At 39.9% G+C, this 20,850-nt stretch overlaps 1 protein-coding gene across 2 annotated transcripts in view; it reads left to right on the top strand.

Annotated features, from left to right (window-relative positions):
• Nucleotides 1-18,312, top strand: part of KCNS3 (potassium voltage-gated channel modifier subfamily S member 3) — a 30,862-nt gene extending 12,550 nt beyond the window's left edge. Inside the window, exons 2-4 of one of the 2 annotated variants that reach the window (XM_075750560.1) lie at nucleotides 6,786-6,970; nucleotides 7,658-9,177; nucleotides 11,841-18,312. In XM_075750560.1, the coding sequence (XP_075606675.1) occupies nucleotides 7,707-9,177; nucleotides 11,841-11,863 (1,494 nt within the window). In that variant the 5' untranslated portion in view covers nucleotides 6,786-6,970; nucleotides 7,658-7,706 and the 3' untranslated portion in view covers nucleotides 11,864-18,312. Of the gene's footprint in view, nucleotides 1-6,785; nucleotides 6,971-7,657; nucleotides 10,786-11,840 lie in introns of those variants that run through there. The other variant, XM_075750561.1, reaches the window with a different exon arrangement.
• Nucleotides 18,313-20,850: the final 2,538 nt, after the last annotated feature.

The following is a 20,850-nucleotide window of genomic DNA, read 5'->3' as shown; positions in this document are numbered from 1 at the left end:
TCAGCCTGGAGAAGAGAAGGCTCCGGGGAGATCTAATTGCGGCTTACCAGTACCTGAAGGGGCCTACAGGAAAGATGGTGAGGGACTGTTTATGAGGGAGTGTAGTGACAGGACAAGGGGTAATGGGTTTAAGCTGAAGGAGGGTCGATTTAGATTAGATGTTAGAAAGAAATTCTTTACTGTGAGAGTGGTGAGGCACTGGAACAGGTTGCCCAGAGAGGTTGTGGATGCCCCCTCCCTGGAAGTGTTTAAGACCAGGCTGGTGGGGCTTTGGGCAACGTGGTCTAGTGGAGGGTGCCCATGGCAGGGGGGTTGGAACTAGATGATCTTTGAGGTCCCTTCCAACCCATACCATTCTATGATTCTGTGATTCTATGAATAGGATCTTGTGTTGATCATGCTTATTGGAGAAGTACTTCAATGGAAACAATGGAGGACTTAGTGGAAAATGGGGTACAGAATATTAATTTGAGGAAAGATGTATTGAAACTGCCCTCATGGCAGAGATCCTTTGACCTAAAAGTTACAGTGTTAGCTTCAAACAGTACTTGTTTTGAAACTGTGCTCTTGATGGGTGTCATTAAGATGACCTGTCAAACAAGATTATTGCCAAAAAATTAACCCGGAGACAGAGTCAATTTATTTTACTGTGAAACCACAACAATGCTGACCTGGTTGTAATAATGGCTTTGGGATATTCTCATTTTCTTAAATGTTTCTGTGAACTTCAGCAGCTGGGACAATATAGCTCAAGGAAATGCTCAGTGTGGTCATCTGTCTGTGGAAGCCAGCAAGTGTGGTAACTGCAGCATTTTAACTCTGCTTAACTGGTGGGGATTTATGGGTAGACTCTATCAATTCCACTTAGTTAAGGTGGATAATGATCTTTTAGTTTATATGAACAAAATATAAATTGCAGAGCCTTTGGGAATGTTGCAAGGTGCAAGCCTTGTGAACTGTCATAATGTGTGTTATCTCCAGGAGCTTTTCAAGTTAGGATACCTTTTCCTTTTTTTTTTTTTTTTTTTCCTTTTAATCATTTTACAAGATGACATTCTAATAACTGGGTGGTATTAGATCTTGATGTATATGAGAAAGCAATTGAGATCACAGCCTGCATTCCCAAAGCAGCTTCTGTCTGTCATGTTGATGCTACAGCCAGCGCTTTTTTCCCTTGCCCCTTTCTCATACCCACCCCTTGGCATATACTCTGTCCTTGCCAGCATCCTCATAGTGAAAATTGGCAGAATTTCACTGTGGGAAGATTCGTTTTACCTAGTATTAGCCACATGCAAGTTAGACACCTTATGACACTGGTTATATAGGCTGCTTATCTCGTCAATACAGAGATGGCCCCCACCTCTGGTGATTCACCTCACCTGACAACATGTGCCTAAGCTAAGTGGCATGAACCATGGGCTGGAGATACTTATTCTTCTATTCTTGCTTGTGTTCTTTTCCTCTGAGTTACAGTAGCTTGATTTCTTCCTTATGCAGGCTTTTGGAGGAGGTGACTTTAAAAAAAAAAAAAACAAAACATTTTGCCTTGAAGACTATTTTTCCACAGGTACAGATATTTAAATAATTTTACATTTTATTGTCAGCAGAGATCCTAGCAGCTACTGTTGTTTCCAAATGATGATCATTTCTTTCTGAGCTCCGTTTTATTGCAAAGATGCATGAACATTTGGCGCAAGTTCAGTTTCTAAAACAGTCTGGTGACATCAGTAGAATTGTACCAGGGATGAACTTAGCCAAATAGGCTTACGTGCAAGTAACATCAGAACAAAATTTGGCCCTGGGTGTTTCAACTCAAACTTTATTTACCTAAGGTCTTCTGGGAGGTTGTACTGAATGCATTTTAAGAGAAATGTAGTTGCATAATTCTATTATTTTCATGGCGTTTTAATGCAATATTCTGGATAAAGGATGTCACTGCCAATGAAATATACAATATAAATTACAACTGAGCAAAAAATTTAGCGGATGAATTTATCCTGTGTGCCTCACAGAATGTCCATAACCACTGAGCAGTTTCTTCAGATGGTCTTACTATTTGTGCTAGATGCCTTATTTAAGTTAACCTCTGCCTCCGCAGACTGTTTGCGAATGATTTTACAGTTAATGTAGCTGTGTCAAATATTATAAAGGAGAGTTGATGGTTACAGCTTATATCAGAAGGAAAGAGGCTGTGCCAAGTAATATCGTCTTTCTTACATTTTTTCAGGCTTAATTATGTGTGCTAAAGCAGTTATTACTGCCCAGCTGACAGGCAATAGCTTAAGTCATACTAACTGGATTTCAGTCCAAATCCTTAATTGTGATTGATCAAGTAAATTATACATGCATTTAGTTGTTTTACTATGCTCAGTGAGTCAGAAAGTATAGACAGTACTTTTAGGTGGTGCATTAGACAAGTATTTGCCCTATGACAAGTGGAAAAATTCAAACACTTAAAAAATCAGTGAAAATATTGATCCTGAGCAGAAGTTTGTTTGGGTCATATCCACAGCTTTTTTAAAAGTACTTAGGTGTCTAAAGCTGCTCGTGTGTAACTAGGGTGATTTGTAGAAGCTCTTAACTGTCAGGAAATTAGCAGAAGTTAGAGCCTAAGTGGTTGTCTGCATCATTAGGTGGCAAAATCTGGTGCCCAGAGATGGTTGGGTGCCAAAATAAAACTCTTTCAAGTGGATTTGCTCAAAATTCAGTTTTATGAGTTGGGAATCCTAAAATGGAAATCTACCAAGATCATCAGATTCTTTGGGAAAAAAAAATATCCTTGAGCTGTTTGAATATTTTGCAGAGTTACAGGGATTTGCATGCCCTTTCAAGTTCACATCAGTATTGTATCCCTCTTCAGTGTGAGCAGGACTAGGCCCTTTTTATTTATATTCCTTCAACTTAGAGGAAACCATCCTGAAATGTGAGTTTTCTTAGTCCTGAAAGGTTTATGAAGTGTTACTGTGTGGCAAGCAGGAGGTGAGGTTATAGACAACATAGCTATGAAGCAAACTGGTAGAAAAATCTGTAGGGATGTGCTGTCTTTGAATATTTTAAGTAGCAAAGCACAACATAGTCTATCCTACTGTAAATCAGTTAAACTTTCTTTCCATTGTGCCTGGATAATCACAGACAGATTAATGCTAACAAAAGCTGAAACTGTCCCAGTTTGGAATTACCAGTAGCTGAGGTAATACCATGCTCAAATGTGCAACACGTCAAAAAAGATGTACTGAAGCTTGTGATGTAGGACCTTACAGAGTACAGGGACTTTGTGTAGAGAATACGTAAAAGGTAACTGAGAAGGAGAAACTTTGCTGCCAAATAAATTTGCAGTATGGGGATCCACACTGGCACTGAAAATCTTTTAGGGGTGTGTTCCAGAAGAGGTTAGAAAGCAGCATTTTGGGGTATGTTATACATGTGTGGCATAGCTCTCTCAAAGGGACCGTACATACAAACTCTGTCTCTGTGACTCTCCTGTTGTGAGCTTTAGGGATTTCACAACGTGCTAAAAGCCCAGAAATTTGCAATCCCCCTTCCAAGCCAGACAATGGGCCTGTGGCCTCACCAACAATGTATGACTGCAGAAGTGCTGGCTACGGCCCATCTCCAAATTAGATTGGGAAGAGTTGGATCTGGTAATTTGTTTTTTATTTTAATATTTGTATCCTTTTCACACAGCTTTCCTGATGACTGGCTTTTATTTGGCCCTCAAGCTTAACATTTGGAACTTCTATTTGTTGGGTTTTTTTCGTCATCTTGGAAAATAATGTTGATTCTTCCAGTAAGCATCTTTCTTTTGTGTTTTGTTTCATTTTCTATTCTATATGAGTTCTTAACCAGTAGTTCATTGAAACAACTGAAGCAATTAAAGGAACAAAGTAACTAACATCTGGTACGTATTTGCTTTCTCTCTTATACTCTCTCCAGGGCAAGAAGCGTGTGCTTTGGAATGGTTAGCACTTTATTATGTTATATATGAATACATGTTGTTTACAGAAGATCAAAGAAGTTAATGCTGAATTGCAAGTTGAGAGTTGCAAAGTTTGTGGTAGCCCTGTGTTCTTAGGGTGTTCATGAGACGGGCTTTGGCACTCCAGGAAAACATCGTTTCCAGCTGAGCACAGTTTTACCCTTGAATAAAAAAAAGGTTGGTTGAGTGAGTAAAGGGTTCCCTTGAGTAGAGAGCACATTGTGCTGAGACAGAAATTGTCATCTGTGGTCTTTGCCCTGTTGCTGGAGTCACTTGTTTAAATGCCACAAATTGTTCTGATGGTGCCTGGCACAACAGTGTCCTGGTCCATGGCTCAGGGATGAAGGTGCCTGCAAGTCAAATAAGACATTCTTCAGATCATGAACTTCCTTTTCACATAGTTATCGTGAAAATTTCCTGTGCATTCTTCCCTTAACCTAAAAATTGCTTAATAGTAGCATTATAGCAGGTTCCGGATCATGGCCTTCCTAAGCAAGATCCATTTTCTCTCTGCATCTTGCACAAATTATGACTACAGTGCCCTCAAAACAAAGCAGTAAATTGTTGCTCACTGAATTTATTATACAGAGCAATTACAGGGAGGCACCATTATGAATATCATCTGCATAATCAATATGGTTTTATATTGCTGTCTCAACAGTAAGTCAGAATCTAGTGTATTAAGGATTTGCTGAGCACTAAGTTCTTGCTTTAGTTATTTCTGAGTAAAACTTGCTTTGTTTTTGTTATGGTCAGAAGCCCCCCTGCCCCCCCCGATAATCTGAGATCTTGCCTGTTTTTTTTTAGTACTAGCTTACATTGCTAGTGCTCTCATCTTAATGAACTGCTGAAAGTGAGGTAGAGATTTTATTCCCTTAAATTAATCAATAAATAGAGTCCTTTTGGTTTTGAATATACATTGACCTCCAGCCACCCAGGTCCATGAGGGTTTTTTTATTTTTTTTTAATTTATAGTGTTGTAAAACACAGCTTGGCTCTAGATCATGAGTGAAGTGTGGTACTGTTTATCAGCTGAGTCCTGCTGCCCTTCATCTGTGAATAGTGATCAGTGTTTTTATTTTATGTCTTAATAATCCTAAAAGCTGAGCCTTGGGAAATGCCCGGAGCAACTGTGTCTTACAACCATTCTGTTAGCTAGTAAATACCTGTCTTCAAACTGCATCTTAAGGTGTAACATCACTTCTATGTACACAGCATATCATGCCATAAAAACTGACTATTGTCTGTTTTGCTTAGAAAACAGCACGTCTCTTATAGTGCTTTCCCCATCCCCCTGTGTCTTAGCAGAACAAGAACTTTATCTTGATTGTATGGTAGGCTATGCACACAGTAAAATTAATGTTTCAAACTAATTTAGATTTAAGATAAGTTGTTTAAAGGAGGTTGTAGTGAGGCCAGAAAAAGAAATGCTTCTTCCCATTTTTCAAAATAATATTTTTCTTTCACTATATAAATAAAGCTCACTCTGGATAGAGATCTGGTTTTGCAGAATTAATTACCAGAGCAAATACGTAGTTTCAGCATCTTCTGGGCCTGGTTGTTCGTGTGTTATACATGTCAGTTGTTATACACAGGGAGATTACTATGAGATTTTCAGTAGCTTTGGCTGGAATGAGTTCCATGAAGAAGCAAAAGTAGAATATATGAGGTTTAAGGCATCAGACCCTGTGTTACTACTTGTATGAAGGACTATCAAAATAACACAAGGAAAATTGTAAGAGAGAATAGCATTGAGTAGATCTCTAGTAATGTTTGTGACAATTCTGAAGAAACCCTTGTGTGTGGGAAGTTAAAGGTGTGGTGAGCGAGAAGATCTTGGCTCAGAAAGTCCTTTGTAACCTCCTCCTAAACAGAAAAAATGGATCTATATTAAAACCTGATGTGCCTGAACTTGTGCCCTGAAACCCTGCCACCATGAGCTCCCAGTGATCTACTTCTCTGTTCTCACCCCGTCTGGAAGCCGACAGCGAATAAAGATTGTGGGGTGGTGTTATTTTTTTCTTTTGCCTCCTACTTGTTCTGGTGGTGTAAAGTGGGGCTCATCCTTGAGGCCCAGTATCCCAACCATCCATTCTGAAACTTATTAAAGTCTACAGTGACACCTGTTTGAGGAAAATGCCCAGGTTTCTTTTATGCGAAGCAGTGCTGGTGCTCCTCTCTCATGCCAACCTACAGCAGGGATGCAACCATGGTGCACACACTGTATACAGGGAAATAGATATAACCTGAATGACCTTCATTAACTGAGTCAGGAGACCTTGAGGAGCAGTAAAAAATATTCAAACTCTAACATGTCCCAACTCTGAATCATAACTGGTGCTATTGCAGGAGGCACTGAAAGATGGACAGGTACAGAAATTACTGTCTGTTCCTTGAGTAGCTTCCAAGCCATTAAAAAGCACCAAAGCAATTTCTTTGCATGATATGAGTCTATCTGTTAGGACTGGAGAATTACGATGCTCTCTTTTCACATTTAAAATTCTTTGACTTCCATATTAAAGTGAAATAAATTAGCTTAGTATACATCAATTAATGTTGAAGTGTCAGAGATCAAAAAAAAATAAAATACTGTCCTCATGATCAGAAGTTATATGTAATCTCATGACAAGTGTAAGAACTGCCAGTTTTGGCTTGAAGATTTTCCTTAGAAGGGAAGGAAGAGCTAAGTTTTGAAAATTTAACCTATTTGCTAGTAACAATATCTGCCCTTTTGAATTCAGTTTCAGCTGAATGATTTAACTTACAGTAAATTGTGGAAACATTGAAATGTCCTTCTGTCTATCTGCAGGCATCCACAGTTAGTTGCTGAGGCAAAATTTCTGTGGAAGTTCCGTCTCTGGAAGCTTCTGTTTCAAGAAATGATATTTCAACACCAAATTCTCAGCATTACTGTAGTGGTTGTGACTACGCTGTGGCAGGATAGGAAGAGCTTCTGGAACTGACCAAGGTCATAAGAGGGTTGTGACACTCCAGGTGAGTAGAAAGGCAGTTAGAAAAATACCTTGAGGGGAGGCAGATACCCCAATATGCACTAGAAAAACCTCTGAAGTCAAGAATTGAAAAACTTCAAATGCACATTTGATATGTTTTTGAGACTACAGAATGCTGTTCTGTGGATGATTCTAGAAAGAAATTAATTGATATGACAACAGAAGTAATTGCAGTCCACGTTCAAGCAGATAATGTTGAAAGTAGTGGGTTATAAATTGCAACATCATATAAATCAATACAGCTCTACTGAAACCATAATTGAGAGACACCTGCTCATAAGCTTTGTCCTAAATGTTTTGATAGATTGACAAGTTTTGTGTCTTTAAACTAAAGATTTTTTACATCATTGAACTGAACTTATTTCATGACTATTAATTTCAATGTGATAGTAGAACAGAGATTGGTTTACTGATGAATTAGGGATTCTTCCTCCACACTAGAAAAAATTAAGGCGAACTAAACCAGAACCTATTGCTTTCAAATTTGCTAAAGCTATGTTAAACCATCAAACTGATTTAAACCTACCTCTGTGAAATGCTGAGTAATGGTATTCATCATTTCGCTTCTTTTTTGTTATAGCATTTCACAGTAACCAGAGATGGAAAAAACAATGTGTCACAAGAACAAAACCAAATTAAATGCTCTAACAATATCTTATGTTCTTTTCAGGTTCAATGTAATCTCATTGGGCACCAGCAGTGGAACTCTTCTGTTCAAAATGGTTTATGGTGAATTTTTCCGCAGACCTGGCAAAGATGCAGAACTTATCAATTTGAATGTAGGTGGATTTAAGCAATCAGTGGATCAAAGCACCTTGCTCCGATTTCCCCATACTAGACTTGGGAAGCTTCTCAAATGCCATTCAGAAGAGGCTATTCTGGAACTGTGTGATGATTATAGTGTTGCAGACAAAGAATATTACTTTGACAGGAATCCTTCCTTGTTCCGATACGTTCTGAATTTTTACTATACGGGCAAACTTCATGTCATGGAAGAACTTTGTGTCTTTTCCTTCTGCCAGGAAATAGAATACTGGGGGATAAATGAGCTGTTTATTGATTCTTGCTGCAGCAATCGGTACCAAGAAAGGAAAGAAGAAGGTCCTGAGAAAGACTGGGATCAGAAGAGCAATGACAGAAGTATAGACTCCTCTAATGAAGAGTCATCCATATTTGATAAAGAGCTGGAAAAGTTTGACAATCTGTGTTTTGGTGAAATAAGAAAAAAGATCTGGGTCAGAATGGAAAATCCTGCATACTGCTTGTCTGCCAAGTTAATTGCCGTGTCATCCCTGAGTGTTGTCCTGGCATCAATCGTGGCGATGTGCATTCACAGCATGCCAGAGTTTCAAAGGCTGGATGCCAATGACAGGGAGATTGAAGACCCTGTGCTGGAAGCTGTGGAGATTACGTGCATCATCTGGTTCACTGCTGAGCTAGTGATCAGGCTCATCACCGCTCCAAGTCAAAAGAAGTTCTGGAAGAAACCACTGAATATCATTGATTTTGTCTCTATTATCCCATTTTATGCCACCTTGGCTGTGGACACAAAGGAAGAAGAAAGTGAAGATATTGAAAATATGGGGAAAGTGGTTCAGATCCTGCGGTTAATGAGGATATTTCGCATCCTGAAACTGGCCAGGCACTCTGTAGGACTGCGATCTTTAGGGGCCACTTTGAGACATAGCTACCAGGAAGTTGGACTTCTGCTTTTGTTTTTGTCTGTTGGGATTTCTATTTTTTCAGTGCTTGTCTACTCAGTGGAGAAAGATGATGACTCATCAGAACTGCACAGCATCCCTGTTTGCTGGTGGTGGGCAACCATTAGCATGACCACTGTTGGTTATGGGGACACTTACCCGGTCACGCTTGCTGGAAAGCTGCTTGGCACCCTGTGCATTATCTGTGGGATACTAGTGGTAGCACTTCCAATCACCATTATTTTCAATAAGTTTTCTAAGTACTATCAAAAACAAAAAGATATCGATCCAGACCAATGCAACAATGATCGCAAAGAGAAATGTAACGACCTACCTTATTTTAACATTAGGGATATTTATGCAAAAAAGATGCACTCCTTTATTTCTAGCCTTTCTTCAGTAGGAATTGTAGTCAGTGACCAAGATTCAACAGATGCCTCCAGCATCGAAGATATGGAGGATATTTATAACACAACATCTTTAGAGAATGGTACAGGAAAATGAGTTGAATCACGTTCTCTTCCCTTTATTTCTCTTCTGATTCTTGGTAAATGTGGACTTACAAACTTCAGTGAATTTATTAAGAGCAGTTAATTCTCAGGGTACTTAACTCTCAGCCATATTTGGACATTCTTTGCTCTGAGGATGCCATAAAAGCTTCATTGTTTATATGAGGCTTTAAAATATGCCTCATATGGTGGCTTAGATTTTACACAACTAACGTTATGCATTTTTGGGGAGGAGAAGTCAGGAAAACAGTTCAAAATGTGAGATCAGTGATTGTTTGGCTTTGTGGGGTTTTTTTGTTTGTTTGTTTTGTTGGTTGTTTTTTTCCCCTGCAGCAATCTGATAGCTTATGCAGAATCTGCTTTTATAATTTGCTGTTCTTCAGGTAGAGATATATTACAAACATGTAAGAACTATCACAGAAGTCAGTAAAGTTTGTACCCGCAAATAAATCAGGAAAAAGAAGGAATTATCTACATGTAAAACTGTGCTCACTAACACATTTATGTAATATTGGAGTTGGGAACCCATTTCCTAAGTTGGGACAGAAAATATATTGGTACATATTGTTTTTACTCCATGGAAGCATAATATTTATGAATTTCTTTCCAAAAGCACAATACATTTTTAGTTTGTTAAAATAAATTAATTCCATTGTGCCTATACTTTTCCCAGTGTTCCACATGGCCAAGCTGTATCAGGTCCTAAAGGGTCTAAATCACGAGTCCCAAGATGAAGCGTTGGGTGTAGGCAGGACAGGAGCTTATTGTACCATTTAGCCACGTCTTCTGCCACTGCAAACCTGAGCAATTCTGGTGTCTGGAGAAGATCCTGCTGTGATTAAGACCACCCTGATGGTTTCCCCAGAGGCTTTGTTTTGTGGGCACTGAAGCAAACATCTGTGGTGGTCTGTAGAAGTTATTGCTCCTTGTCGTCAGCACTGCTCCTTTGCTGGAGGTTACTGCCTCAGTGGTAGGAGCAAATGTGAGCAGCATCTTGGCTGCACTGGTTCTCAGTCCAGGGCTGTAATGCCAAGCAGTGGAGATGTGCAGACATGCTCTCCTCTACTATATATAACCCATCAGAGATGTAGGGGGGTACTGCATGTGAGCACTGGTATATGAAACTATTTCTGCTGCTTTCTCTAAAGCTCATCTGTTGGTGGTGGCAGCTTTCCTGGTTTGTACTATGGGCTGGAGCGGTGCTCGTTGCCTGGCAGAGTGCTGCAGGTCTGCGAGTTCCTCTCCTCTCCAGGGATTTCTTATGCAGCCAGCTAATCCTGCTCTAGTTCAAACTGGATCTTCTAGGGCTATTTAAAAGGAAAGCCAGCCCTTGAGCCTAGCATAAAGGAGTGCCGGAGAAACTCAAGGACCTTATAGAAGTACATAGTGTTTCTGAACACTCATTTTCTTTCATTTGTCTAGTCACTAAATTAGATGCTGGGCAACAGAGAAGCGAAGATACTGTGATGTTGATATTTTCTTTCAAGAGAGGCTTCACTTTATTTTTTTTATTTTTCATTATTATTATTATCATTATTATTGGGCCAAATGCTGAAGCCCTTACTGAGTTTCTACTTGGGCAGATCAAACTCAGTAGGAGTTGAATTCAAGACTGGTTAAAAACAGAAGATGGCAATCTGTTTAGCCACTGCAGAGGGCTGACTTTTCAGGTGCAAGCCAGGTTTTCTATTGCAAAATACATTAAATAAGTAGCTGAGGTGCATTTATATTTACTGAAGCACAGAGCTCTAACCTTTTACTGAGATGGAGAAATAAAACAGAACAGGATGAGTCAACCTGTGCCTTGGAAAGAGGTGTCCCTCAGGACTGCTGTGCACCAACGTAGTGGTGGGGGACTTAAAGTATTTTGAGTTTTGGACAGACTTCAAAATTTGGGTTATTACTTGCTGAGAGTCATAAGTGTATATGATACTTCACAGATAATTAAGGCTAATTCTTCCCATAGTGCAGGCATACCAAAAAGGAAAGTTAGCCTAAATGTGGGTTTTTCTTTTTCTTGCTTGAACAATTAACATTAAAAAGATGCAATAGTATAAAATATTAAATATCTATGTGCATATGAATCTGATAGGAACCAGCAGAATAACAGCATAAAAATTGCTCTCTGTCCAAAGAAACTCTCTTGGTAGTCTCCATATAAAGATATATTACATTGCTGCAGAAGTTCAAAAGCAATGAAAAGTATTGTAATGCAACCAAACCTGCAAGAGATTTGTATTAAATAGTTGAAAAAACCCCTGCTACTGAAAAATCTCATTTTATATATCAAGCATTACCCAAGGATCACAGAGTATACAAGTTTTTGTATTAAAATTTACTGACTGGTAATTTGTCATACAACTGATAAATTCTTGATCAAACACATGAATCAATCTTAAGGCTGTGACACAGTTTAAGTTCCTCTGACTTTTCTTATGTATACATACAGCTTGCAGCAAAGTGAGGTATGTCTTTAGGAACATATCAGAAGGTAAAGTACGTATCTAGGTATTGTGCAGTGTACATTATTTTGATTTCTGTGATGAGATCTCGACTTTTTTCAAATCAGTTCTATCTTAAAAAATGGCTTCGTTGTTTTCTGTTCCCTTTGCTGGAATAAATCCAGCACCTTGGTTTCACACAGGTGTAACTGGGAGCAGGATGTGAGCCATGTTTCATGCCAAAAGATACTTCCCTCAAGGCAGAGCTGCGTTCGTGTACCATGCACTGGTGCTGGACAGTGTCACAAGTCTTGAGTGCCAGAAGAAAGCAGATGAGAGCAAATACTGAGTTACTGCATGTTCTTCCTGCCATTAACAGTTTTTAGTAGAAGAATTTACTCGTAAGAAATAAGCACAAGAGGGGATTGTTTCTTATTTAATTTGTCCTTGGTCTACAGTTACATATTATTGATATGTAATATCAGTGTCAACAGGAGGAAGATTGTCTATTGGTTTTGTATTCCTGAACCACATGTTTTTCTCTTTAAAAATGCTTCCTAAATCCTCTCCACCCAGCTTCTCTGTTTCGGACACCAAAGCGCAGAAAAGGTTACCGTTCAGATATGCATCCCATTTTGTATGGGAGAGATTTGTTTATCTTTACACAGAACAGTTTACTGGCACGTTATTAGTTTCTTTGTCCTGATGGCAAACGCTTCCCTTTCGATATCCAGTATTTCCAGAGTAGCCTCCTCTTTGCAGCGGTTTTCCCTCGTGTAGCACGGGAAGACACCACTGCGCTGCGTTGTGGTGCCGTTTGAGCAGCTTCCAACTGGCGGGGGGTATCGCCCAACGGCGCACAGCTCATGCCTTGCTGGGAACAGGCTCTGTCACTGCCACCGTTTGTGGTCTGGGTTAGAAGAGGGAAAAGGCCAATGTAGAGGAATGAGAAAAGAGAAACGAGGGAAGGTAGGGAGCTGTCGATCAAAAAGAATGACAGAAAAGCCTGCGAGGACCTTAGAAGTTGACAGAAAGAGTCGTCACTTGTTTTCACTTTATTTCTTCTTTTTACTCCCTTTCTGCCTCGCATCCCCTCCTGCTTCCCACCCAGCCTGCGGTCCAGCAGTCCTGTTTCTGACCCAGAACGAGGGTCTTTCCGAGTCCAGAAAGGCACGTTCCATCCACCTGGCTGGCAACAGGCAGAACTTAGTGGGGATGAAATTAGTGAGCACTCCTGCTGTGTATGTAAGCAGTGATGAACACACCTACGGGCTGTGGGGTTTTTTGTAAGAAAAGTCACAATGATGTGGCTCAAATCAATGAGCATAACCATGAGCTAAATAAACAGCACATCTGCGTCAGGCCTGTAAATGAAATATCACTTATGGCTTAGGTAGAAATTAGTGTTGGGCACCATAATGCGAAATATTACCATTTAAAAGCAGACTCCGTGCCAACTCCTGTGCGAACGGGTTGCTGTCAGGGAATGCTGAGAGTATCAGGCAGATTTGACTGGCAAAGGCAGTACACGGGCTTGTGGCATGCCAAGGGCTCCTGACAGGCTGCTGTGTATTAATACATTTATTCATTTCCACACATTCGTAACATCTAGAGCAAGTGACAGAAAACCACTAAGCTGTGGGGAGTCTCTCTAATATTTTTTGATTAGCTGACAGTGTTTGTGAAGCTGCTAATACCTCTTCATCCAAAAGAGGACATTTCTCAAACAAAATCAGAATAACCCTGTGCTGGATGTGCAATTTGTGGCTGATAGCAGAGCTCGGTCGCAATCAGTAAACATTGCTGTCTGGTGCTGTATGGCTGCAGTGCTGTTGGTTGTGTTTCTGGAATGTTTATGCTCTGTCAATTGAGAGACAGCTGATGCCATTAAAACCATCTCAGCATTTTTCCGCTGCACAATAATTGCGGCGTCTCTTCTAAGCATAGCACAATGTCATGAATTGCTGAGACTTCTTTTTTAATTTCTTGTGTAGTTATAGTTAATTTTTCATGATGAGCCTATGGTCCAAGCACAATCTAACAGAAGAAGAAGTCACTGTGTGTCTCTAGACAAATTACAAGACTTTATTATTGACTTCCACTCTGGGCATTGCTTTCCCACCTGACTGGGACAACTAAGGTGGTACAAGGAGTGGTAATTCACTGTGGTATAGGCTGATAGCTGCTACAGGTTGTTAAGGGGTAAAAGGCAGAGCTCCTAGGGGGGGTGGATATAGTTTATATGCAATTATATATATGCCCTCTGGGCAGACTTAATTTAGGTGTATAATATAATTAGATTACATATAAAATAAGACACTTTCCCTGAGAAACCATCTACATCTCCTGTCTTTTCAATGAATATAGTGGAGGGGGCAGTCTTTGCTTGGGGTTTTAGCAGGTCAAAGGCTGCAGGTCAAAGACTCTGTCATCCACAAACACACATCAGTTTTCCATAAATCACATATATCAGTGTGAGGGAGAGACTTTGCAGCATTGCCAACAAGCCCATGAACCTGTAGGCCGAGGAAGTGAGTTCCCAAGATGAGGACTGGTGGTGGAAGAGAACCTTAACTGGTCCTGTATTTTGTGAATTAAAACCAATACCATGCAGCTTCATGTGGTGACTTATGAAGCTAGTCTGCTCTCACTGCTTCTTCAAAATTATTTCAAGGTAGAGCCCGAGAAGGCATTGAATTACAATGGTTTAATCTTTAGTTACTTTCTACTATTTAATGGCATATATATTGTCTAAGTCACCAAATTTTTTATAGCATTCGTCACTATTTCCACAGCAAAACCTACTCTAACTAGCATATGACTATGGTAGAGATTGGTATAGCCTAATTTAGTGTCATTGTCCTCAGATCTCTTACGAATCAGCAGAGACAGAAAAGCACCTTGGGCAGTATTCATTTCCCTTAACTTCAGCTATTGTGTTGCTGGTCATTTGGGCTTGCTCTCTCAATAGAGAAACAACAACAATAGAGACATCACATCCTATCTATACAAAGGTCCTATCTGTAGATGGGTCCTATCTGAAGATGGCTATACAACAAGCCTATATGATTTAGTTAGGTTAGATGCCTGACCTTTCGGTAGCTGAAGTCAGATCTGATGAGTGCTAGACAGCAAGAGGTAGGGACTTGATTATTCTCTGGAGGTGCCATCCTTCCCCTCTCTGTTATGTAGGAAGAACTGTGTTTCTGATGTAGGCATCTGAATTTGGCTGACATGTAGCCAGACACAGGAATTCATTCTGAAGCCTGAAGGCTGGTCAGTGAAAGCAACTGGTTAACAATTAATCCAGTGTAATAGTGCTAAAAACCAGCTTTCTGTACAAGAAAATTTGGTCTTTCCCCAAAAACCTGGCTAGTTGTCTGTTAGAATCTGAAATGACCTGCAATTTGAAGTTCAGTCTCCTGTAGTAATTAAAAAACCACATAATAAAATACCAGAGGGAGCAAACTGGTGTTGGCAAAGAGGCAAGCACAATATGCTGACAGTACTTTTGCGACACAAATTTGCATTATTTCTTGGCTTTCTGTAACCTATATAAAATATTCTTGCTGTGCCATGTGTTGTAAAATCTGCCCCTGTGCATTAATATAAATATAATAGTGGAGCCAAGTCCTAGAATTATAGCTGCGGAGCTGGAAAAAAGTCCGGGCTTGGAGAAATTGCAGAAATATTCTTTGGCTGCAACTGCTGTTTTAATGTTGCAGCTGCCTCAGTGTTAAGGAGGAACAAGGGACTGTGCACAAGTGCCAGTAGTGGGCTTCCCTTTCTTCCTGTGCACACTTAACACTGACCTCTTCTTGGTTGACCATGTAGGCTGAGGGACCCCTATAGCCTTGGGAACGGCTCGACAGACCATTCCTAGGGCTATTAGGTGTGTGGCCAGCTGTCCCTAGAAAGGGATGGAGCTGGGTGACAAAATAATGAGATCTGTATGAAGTAGCCTTTGGGGAGGTAGAATAATATCACTGAATTTGCTGTCACCACCCTCCTACACCTCCAAGAGACCCGGGAGAGAAAGCAGTAACGAGGAAGAAGTTCAAGGTTCAGATATTTAGCAACAGCCATTTGAAGGATACTCTGCGTTGTGTTAATCCAAGGGCTTTTACTGAATCACAGGTAGAGATCTGTGTATAACCTTGAACCCATTCCATGAGCTGGAATAGTATGTTGTCTTCCCAGAGGCTTTGAGATGCAGGTACAATATGTCTTTTTCTCTAAGTCAGTTTCTGGAAGTGATGCTGTCTCTGCCTTTCACGCTGACTGGAGTTTGGATGTTTCTGAAGTGCTGCACATGCTATAAATCATCCTTGCAGCTTCTACCCCATTGCCTAGGAATCTGGAAACTACAAGCATGAAAGAGTTCAAAACCATTTCTCTAGTCAAATATTATTTTTTGACAATGTCAAAAAGCAATGCATTTCACAGAAAGGGATTTTCCCTGCTCCTGAATTGTGAATGGTTTTTTTAAAATCCATTGTTTGAAGACCAGCTTAGGTTCTGAGACAGGCAGATAGAGAAGTTTGGCATTTTATTCCAGGTGGTGTAACCTCAAGTACACAAATAAGTATCCATTTCTTTGTTTTTTGGAAAATGAGGTTGCAAGCTTGCATATTTGTATGACAAATATGCATTGGAATGGATTTTTGAAAAAAACCCCATGGTGGATAACTCACTCATGGTGTCAAAATACTGGCTGAGTGCTCACTGAGTGCACAGGAATTCCTTATGAACCAGAAGGATGCTGGTGTCTGAGAGCATGGCTTTGTAAGCCTCCTGAGTGGAAAGCAAAACACATTTTTTTCTTATTTCTCTAAATATTTCAGAAGGGGATGGAGTAACAATTTTGCTGTTCTGTGGTGATGGAGAGTGTTGAATGAAATGAAGGGCACACTGAAGTTAAGGTGGTTAAAAACGAACATGACTTTTTTGTAAACACCTCCCTTCCCTCGGGACAATAATTTTTCATGTTGTTCCAACTATTTCTTTTTTTTTTTTTTTTTAAAGGAAATAACATAACTTACCAAAACCACAGCAATATGTTTCCTTGCTGGATATTTTTAAGATTAAATTAGCTCTAGCTGTAGGTGTGGAAAGAGAAATGGCTGGAGGGTGGGGCGTTGGCAGTGCTTGAATTTTTTAAAATTTATTTTGTAATTCTGGTTTTTTTGTCTTTGGCATCACACACTTTTGCATTAGCATTTTTTGTATTGACTAAAGAATCAAAATAAATAATAGACAATATTTATCTGGAGATTTTTTTTTAGAGAATTGAAGGAAAAGATAGGATACAGCATTTCAATCTGGAGTGATGTCAAATATACTGTTATGGGGCTTGAGAATTAATTTAAAACTCATCAGAAGCACTCCTAAGCAACATACGGATTCATGCATAGGTATGGTAGATTTAATGTATCTCAAGCCACAAAACTAAAGTCGTGGCAGTGTTCAGTGAATGAAAAGTTAATCGAAATTCAGGTATTAATCTGCTTCTGTTCTAGTTGCAGCTTTTGGTGCAGTAAGGTACTCTTGGTTTTTAGACTGCCTTTGTAAATGGGAGGCTAGTGCTTTGGGTATTTTATATTTCTAGATGTATACTGACTGATTGGACAGCTGTCAAAGCGTTATTGTCCAGGCTTTTAGAAGTCTGGCACCAAAGGTAACCTCTGTTAATCTACCGTGCTGGCACTCGCTGAGGAGTTGCTGCATTACAGGGGTGTGCGGTGCATGCAAAGCGATCCCAGTAGCCACTGCAGTGCCAGCACGCAAGTGGGAAGGAACGTGGGTCTTTCTTTGCCAAGGCACTTGCAGCGGAAACGTTGGTTTCTGTCAGCTTGCTTTCACTGTATTCTCACCTGCTGAAAAACTCTATGATGTGCCCCATTTAAAGTTTAATTAATCCCAAGAATATTTAAGGTATCTGGAAGGTGTTTAGAAGACACAAGGGTTTCTTGAAAGCAAATACTGAGATGATGGATTTTCTGCTTTGTCATAGGAGTAATGACAGGGCAGGAATGGGAGTAGCATAACAAAATTTAGGTGAAAATTTAGTGTTCAGACAGCCTGCAGGGCCACTGTGAATCCATATGAAAATAAGTGTTGGAGGAGTCTGGGCATCGGGGTCGGCAATCTGCACACTGCATGTGCCATGCAGCTCTTGCATACTCTGTGCTCGGGGTGATGGGTGGAAAGAAGATGGCATCTCTGCACCAGTGATTTTCTGCTGCATAGCTGCACTGCATGGACTGCAGCCTCCTGTGCCCTACCCACAATGCCCTTCTCAATCGGATGCCAACTTACCCGAGAATTAAAAAGCATTTTCAGTCCTGAAATCAGAGGAGAGATGCAATGAGAGCAGCTGGAAAGAAGTAGTAGAGCAGGAAAAAGGGGCTGATGGCAAGAGCCATGTCTGTAGAGAGGATGTGCTGGAAAGATGCTTTGTTGTGAAATCCTACCCCCCATGTCTTGAAGCTTTTCCTGTCCTCAACTCCTACATTTTGGGAAGGGGACAGTTTAGCTCACTTCACGGTCTTTCTTTTCCTTTTAATTCTGTACTTTACAGCATCCAAGAAGGCTTTGGCAACATGTACTCCCCTTTTAGGCATACAGCGTGTGCCAGGCTATATAATCCATGCAATGTTCCCAGCTATTCAGAAACCTAAAAGAAAGGGTGAAGGGAATGAGGTCAGGAAGAAATGCTTTGTATTGCTAAAATCCTGTTTTCCCACATGTAATTTCAGTATCCAGTTCCTTTAAAATGCAAGTGACTTCCTCATCACAAATCTAGTTCACCATACAAAAACCCACTTGCAATAAACCTTAAATAGGCTGATTGATTATTTATTTTCAGATGGAGGAGAAAACAAGAAGAAAAATACATGGATTTTTGTGCGGTGAAAAAAGGCAGGCAAAAATATTTGAATAATAACTCTCACACCCAAATAATTCCACAGTTATCAGAGTGATCTTTGTTGGACAAAATCATCAGAAAGAAACTATATATACACTTGAGCATAAAAAAAAAAAAATAAGGACAGGAAAGAAAAATTGCTGACTCTTTCCTATCTCTGACTCCTTTCATGGAGATTGAGATATCTTTCTCTTGGCAAGTCAGATGATGAACCACTTGTTAATTAAGTGGTCAAAAAAAGCAGCTGGAAAAGGAGTTTGGAATCTGACACAGCTCAGTGTGGAGAAAACCATCTCTGTGATCAATCCTGTCAGTTTTCAACACCGTAATTAAACATTATCTTTGGCAGTGTGAAGGCAGCTCAAGTGCTGGGAAAGTGGACAGCTAAGCGTTTTGTGGTGGTCATTTGGGAATAACTGTATTGAAGGAATCGGGAACCAATCCTGCTTCCACCAGGAAGAGAAAACTGTAGGTATTGCAGTGCAGGCGGGCACGGACCATCGGGCACGGACCTGGGCTGGCTCGGGCAGATTGCTCTCGTGGTGGGGAGCAGCGGCTTTGGGCTACAAAGGATTGGGATCTTCCCTCGTGGATCTGTTTGGAGTGTCATGTGATCCTGTGCCAGCCATTCTGTCATCCAGCACTTCTGGTTTCCATCACTTCTTTTGCTTCTCTTTCTGACATTTAAGCTACGTAGGACGGCAGTTGTCTCTCGGTCTACACACTCCTTCCCTAGGTGGTAAAAAATGGGGTGCTGATCTTGAAGAAGACCTCATGTTGCTGGGAAAGTGGTGACTTAACTGTAGAGAAGTGGAAAAAGTTGAGATCTTGTTGGAAGAGCTGAATTTAATTTCGGCCAAGTTGTTTAAGATGAGGTGTCTTTAATGAACTAAGGAAAAAGAAAAAAAAAAAAGACATATTAGTATGGGAGGGAGGGAGGAAGGACTAATCATCCGCTGTGCTGTCCTGTCATAGTTATGTAAAAAATAGTATAATTTATTACAGCAAACAATAGATTTTTCTAGATTCTGTAGATTTTTCTATTTGAATGTCGAACCAAATTGTTTTACAAAATCCGTAATTTAAGACTCGTTGAGCTTTTTTTCCTTGACTCAATGTTTCATTTGATTTTGAGGGGTTAATTCTTTTGCATCTAATTAAATTTAGGCTGGTTTGACATAAAAAAAAAAGTTTCACAATGAAAAAGTGTTTTTTTAGAATATGTTGAAATGCAACATTTCAGCATCTTTGGAAACAAGATGCTCTCAGAAAATTCCACAATGAAATATGCACTGTTCCAAAATCCCTCCTGCCTTTTTTGTTTTGTTTTTGTTCAGTTTGTTTGTTTTGTGGAAAATTCCCACCAACTGTGGGCTGGATTCAGAAATAAAGTCAGTCTCCCTGTCACAGCCTTTTTCAATGAATTTTCTATTCACAAAAAAATTGTTTCCATCCAGTTTTAGCTGTATTCTTTAGAAAATGCTTATTTTCCCTAGAGAATTCAGATGGAGGGGAAAAAAAAAAAAAATCTGTGTCACCTCTATGATTGCTGTCACCAATCCATTGCCTTTCTTTCATGTGTGTGAAACTCAGGTGGTGATCGGTAAGGAGAAATGAATCATCTGCTTTGCTCAAGACAGAAAATAAAAAGCAGTTACGAGAAAATCACATCCTGAGAAAGGAAATGAGCCCATTTTAACAAGTTTATGAGCAAGAGCTTCGTTATGAAGCTCAAAAAAAGAAAACACATTAAAAGCCTGTCGGACCCCATCTGTTTATGTGATTCCTTTGACGGGCATCTAATTGTGAAGGCTGATCAGAGAAAAAATTGTTCCTTTTAAGTATTAGTTACAAAAGGATATTTATGTTCTTCTGCAATATTGGTGAATATGTTTTGAATAGAGCTCTTTCCAGTAAATAAACTAGCATCAACCAGTAACTCCTTAGTGGCTGGTAAGCAGAAGTAGTGTGATAAAATGGATAGGTAAGCTCAAGAGAGATATTGTTATAATATTATTATTTAATATTTATGCTGTTTAGTCTAGAGTAGAGAAAGCTTGGGCAGTTAAAGCAGTCTTAATACATGTGAAAGGCTTTTGCAAGAAGACAAAACAGATTGTGCCAATGACCCAGGTTTAAAAAAATAATAATTCTCTGCTGCGTGGGTGGAAGGCAGGTGTGAGCCTGAAAAGTTGAAAAGGCCCTGGATTACTGTCCTCTTGATGGAGACCCAACTCTTTTTTCAGTGTCTCCAAGGTTGTGGCAACAGTCCAAAATTTCGCATA

Source organism: Balearica regulorum, chromosome 3, assembly GCF_011004875.1.
Source record: "Balearica regulorum gibbericeps isolate bBalReg1 chromosome 3, bBalReg1.pri, whole genome shotgun sequence".
NCBI classification, from domain to species: Eukaryota; Metazoa; Chordata; class Aves; order Gruiformes; family Gruidae; genus Balearica; species Balearica regulorum.
The sequence above is the reverse complement of the archived record's forward strand: the minus strand, read 5'-3'. Positions and strand labels throughout refer to the sequence as shown.